This window comes from Egretta garzetta, unplaced genomic scaffold (assembly GCF_000687185.1).
Source record: "Egretta garzetta isolate BGI_Z169 unplaced genomic scaffold, ASM68718v1 scaffold701, whole genome shotgun sequence".
NCBI classification, from domain to species: Eukaryota; Metazoa; Chordata; class Aves; order Pelecaniformes; family Ardeidae; genus Egretta; species Egretta garzetta.
The window spans coordinates 32,078-35,927 of NW_009258492.1; the positions used below are offsets into that span (position 1 = coordinate 32,078).

Here is a 3,850-nt window from a genome sequence, read left to right on the forward strand (position 1 = left end):
CATTCAAGGCCAGGTTGGATGGGGCTCTGAGCAGCCTGATCTAGTTAGCGGTGTCCCTGCTCCTGCAGGGGGGTTGGACTAGATGACCTCTAGGGGTCCCTTCCAACCCAAAACATTCTATGATTCTATGATTCTATGAAAGGGGACATGGCTTTCAAACTGATGCTCACATTCTTTGGGAACTGCCTCTCTAATAAAGGCTTCAACATCCTGCACCAGCGCTCCATGAAGCCATGCTGTCCCAGTTCCAGGACACCGCTTGCTTTCTTCTTTTCAGTCATCAAGCAGAGACTCAGGGGCTGGTGGCGGAGAGTCGTTCTCTGAGCTTTTTCATTCATAACAAGGACCACAAATGCACCTTTCAGGGCATGCTGTTGTTGGACACAGGCCACTTAACCAGCCATTTTGTTCTCCTGAAATTCAGTTCTGTACTCTTTGTGCGACGCGCCCATTTGCATCATAGAAAGACGCCTTCCCGCCACCAAGACGGAAGCCATGCTTTGATGTGCACCAGAGTACAATCAGTGATTCCTCGCAGATCTGAGGGAATAACTCATTACTTCAGTCATACCAGTTCTGTCAACAGGGCACCATATGCTTGTGTATGCATTCCAGCCCCTTCAATTATTTCTTTAGAAAATACCCTCATGGAAACCAACTTTTAAGCAGGGGCTCCACTCAGTCGAGTACCTCTTGAGTTATCATCTTTCGTACTTTGCTGTCTCAAGCCACAGCCTAAAAGGGGACATATCCAATCTTAACTCTAAACTATTTTTTTTCCCCCTAATTTGGTAACTTTGCAAGTAATTCTTAAGTAAAGAAAACTTAGTACGTAAAAGTAAAACATTTGAAAAAAATAAACCTACCTCTTTTCCCCCACTGTGTGGACATTTAGACTGGTTCCAGCACTGAACCCAAATGCCAGGTATCTTCTCTCTATATTTCTTCCACTATTTGTAGTGCTGGAGCATGTCCAGAGGAGAGCAACAAAGCTGGTGATGGGTCTGGAGCACAAGTTTTATGAGGAGAGGCTGAGGGAACTGGGGTTGTTTAGTCTGGAGAAGAGGAGGCTGAGGGGAGACCTTATCACTGGAGACCAAGCACTGGAAGGGGCTGCCCAGGGAAGGGGTCAAATCCCCTTCCCTGGGGGTATTTAAAAGCCAGGCAGATGAGGTGCTTAGGGACAGGGTTTAGTGGTGGGATGGCAGGGTTAAGGGTAACAGTTGGGCTCGATGATCTGAAAGGGCTTTTCCAACCTAAATGATTCTATGATTCTATATCAGGACTACAATACTTTAGTTTTTAAATAGATTTTAGTGGCTCTAAAAGCAAAAAACCCTGCATGAGGTAAGGAGTCATCAGAAATTACACAACACTCATTCTTATTGCTTTCTTGTGCCATGTCCTGCCAGACCCCATGTAGCACCCGTGGGAGAGCAAAGGAGTCGATACAATTAGAAACTTGGAGAAATGTCTCAAAGCTTACATACTTATAGACGAGGGCACTCTTTATTATTCTTTGATGTCTCTTAGGTGCACACAATGGGCTGAGTTTCAACAACTTTGAGAAAAATTCCTTGGTGGGAACAGGACTAAACCCAAATAGTTCTTAAGGGAAATACCTGTGGCCATTTGTCTCGTTCTTCACTCACATAATTTTCTCCTCTATATTATGAGTGTTCTTGTATGGATTAACTAAGGAATTAAGACTTACAGGATTTTGTTTAAGGCTTCAGAAGACATCAAAGCCCATCATAAAAATTTATTAATGATAGAACCATTTCAAGGGTGATCTTATTCTGAGATTTGAACACTCGCTTCACCTTTGAAGCCTTGAGTCAAGAGCACTCAAAGCGCGTCATGGTTAAAGCTTCAGAGTCTAGTAGTATCCAATCTAACAGAAAAGAGACCCAAATACTGCTTCTGAACATCTTATTAGGCACTTGTGAATTCTCAGAGTTTCAAAGACACCAAATAAATGACAAGATCAGAAAGTTCCCAACCTGAAGTACCACAATTGTGCTTTTACACACAGATATGGAAAAAAAAATATTGGGAAAAAATTAGCTAGAGAAAAATCTATGTAAAGCTGTTCAATGCTATGCAAGAGTGTAAACAGCAATGAAATTTTTTTTTTATGAGGCTGACTGTGGTGACTATTCAGTTCACATTTTCCACTGAGAAGGTCCTCTGCATAGATTTTCCATACAATGCCACATTACTCCTCAAGGGCATGAAAAAAGGAGAAGAAAACCACAACGAAATTCAAATTCAATGCAACATCAGTTTAATGACAAAAAGGCAAGTGGTATTCTGCAAAACAAAAGGAACATAAGTATATAAAACAAAGAAGCCATTTAAATCATTCCAACTGAAAGACAGCAAACAAGACTCTGCTTTTCCTTAACACCTGAATAAAACCCCTCCACTGATGATATAAAAGTACAGCACTATACCATGTCAATGTGAAATTCAGAATCGCAGATGCAAGGAAAGTCATGAAGAGCAAGAAATTTAAGAATAAGACATAGGTTGGCCATGATTCCAGACAGAACCTTACTTCCCTCCCTCCTTTTCAGGAGGCCACAAGGGTGCTTGGCCCCTCTGGAAAACTGGCCAGCAACTCCATCCTCAGTCCGGCACCTGGCTTTGGGCTTCCTGGTCGATGCACTCATGGGACGTCTGGCCTGGCTTTAGCAGGGCAGGCACCTTCTGCTGTAGGAGCGGCCACCAAGGCCAGAGAGGTTGAAGCCCCCGGAGGAGATGGGCACTCCCTCCTCGCTCAGGATGCTGCCCACAGCAGCGGAGGTGGTGGATCCCACAGCGGTGTTCTGGGGGAAGGAGCTGAGGATGGGTCCGGGCAGGGTCACCACCACGGGCGAGGGCTGGATCACCACGCGGGAGTCCTGGCACTGCCTGACGCAGGGCTCGTTGCAGCTGTTGGCAAGCGGGGTTGGGCCTCCAGGACGGCACAGATCGTAGCAGGACATGGCTGTGGGATGGAGGTGTACCTGGGAGGGAGGGCAAGGAAAGCACGGGCAGCGTGTGAGGCACAGGCTGGGGAGCAGGGACAGCCTGCCTAGGAAGGAAAAGAGCATTAGAAAACATAGTCTACAAGGGGGACCTGGAAACACAGACAAGACCTTCTCCCACTTCACCAAGGTGCTCCTAGAACAAGGAGAAGAGAGCAGGTGCAAAAGAATGAAGGCTCTCAGCCAAAGCTACAGCAAGACAAAGATTTGGTCAAGCCTGAAAGACAAAGAGGAGAAGAAGAGAAAGAGAGGAGTGAGGCAAAGGTGTTTGCAGCTCACCTTGTTCACCAAGGAGGAGAAGGCAAGAGAAGTGGATGAGGGAGCCTGCTGTGGGACTGCCTTTTATACTGCTCCCGACCGCCCCAGGCCCACAGGCACCCTTGGCGCATGCAATGTGGTGCCAACAAGCTCATCTTGCATGCAAAACATCACAATTAAAGAAATGGGGACACGGCTTATGTTCCCTGCAACACTGCCTTTTCATTTCCCTGTCCATGACATGCCCGTTGAGCCACACAGGCTCCTTTCAAGTGACAGCATTAGAAGCCAAAATGTTTCCGGGAAAATGACACAGCAGTAAAAGAAGAATGATCACAGCACGTGGTACCTGAGCAAGGAAAATGCAGAGGCAGGAGACAGGCATGGCCCAGAGGCCAGCTCAACAGTCAAGTTCATGGTGATGAAGCAGGACTGACATCGCGCTGGGCAGTCATCCCACACGCCAGAAGCAGATCCAGTGATGGTCACCTGGCTCAACAGAGACCCCTGATTCCTGACCAGACCCATAAGGGCCAGACAGACCCAAGGGCAGGCTGGGA

General features: G+C 46.8%; 1 protein-coding gene across 1 annotated transcript; it reads right to left on the minus strand.

Annotated features, from left to right (window-relative positions):
* Positions 1-2,585: 2,585 nt before the first annotated feature.
* Positions 2,586-3,421, minus strand: LOC104132161 (feather beta keratin). Its single transcript, XM_009645414.2, is given in 3 exon segments — positions 2,586-3,014; positions 3,316-3,351; positions 3,353-3,421. Coding segments are annotated over 3 exon segments (426 nt in total). The 3' UTR covers positions 2,586-2,693.
* Between the last annotated feature and the right edge of the window lie 429 nt (positions 3,422-3,850).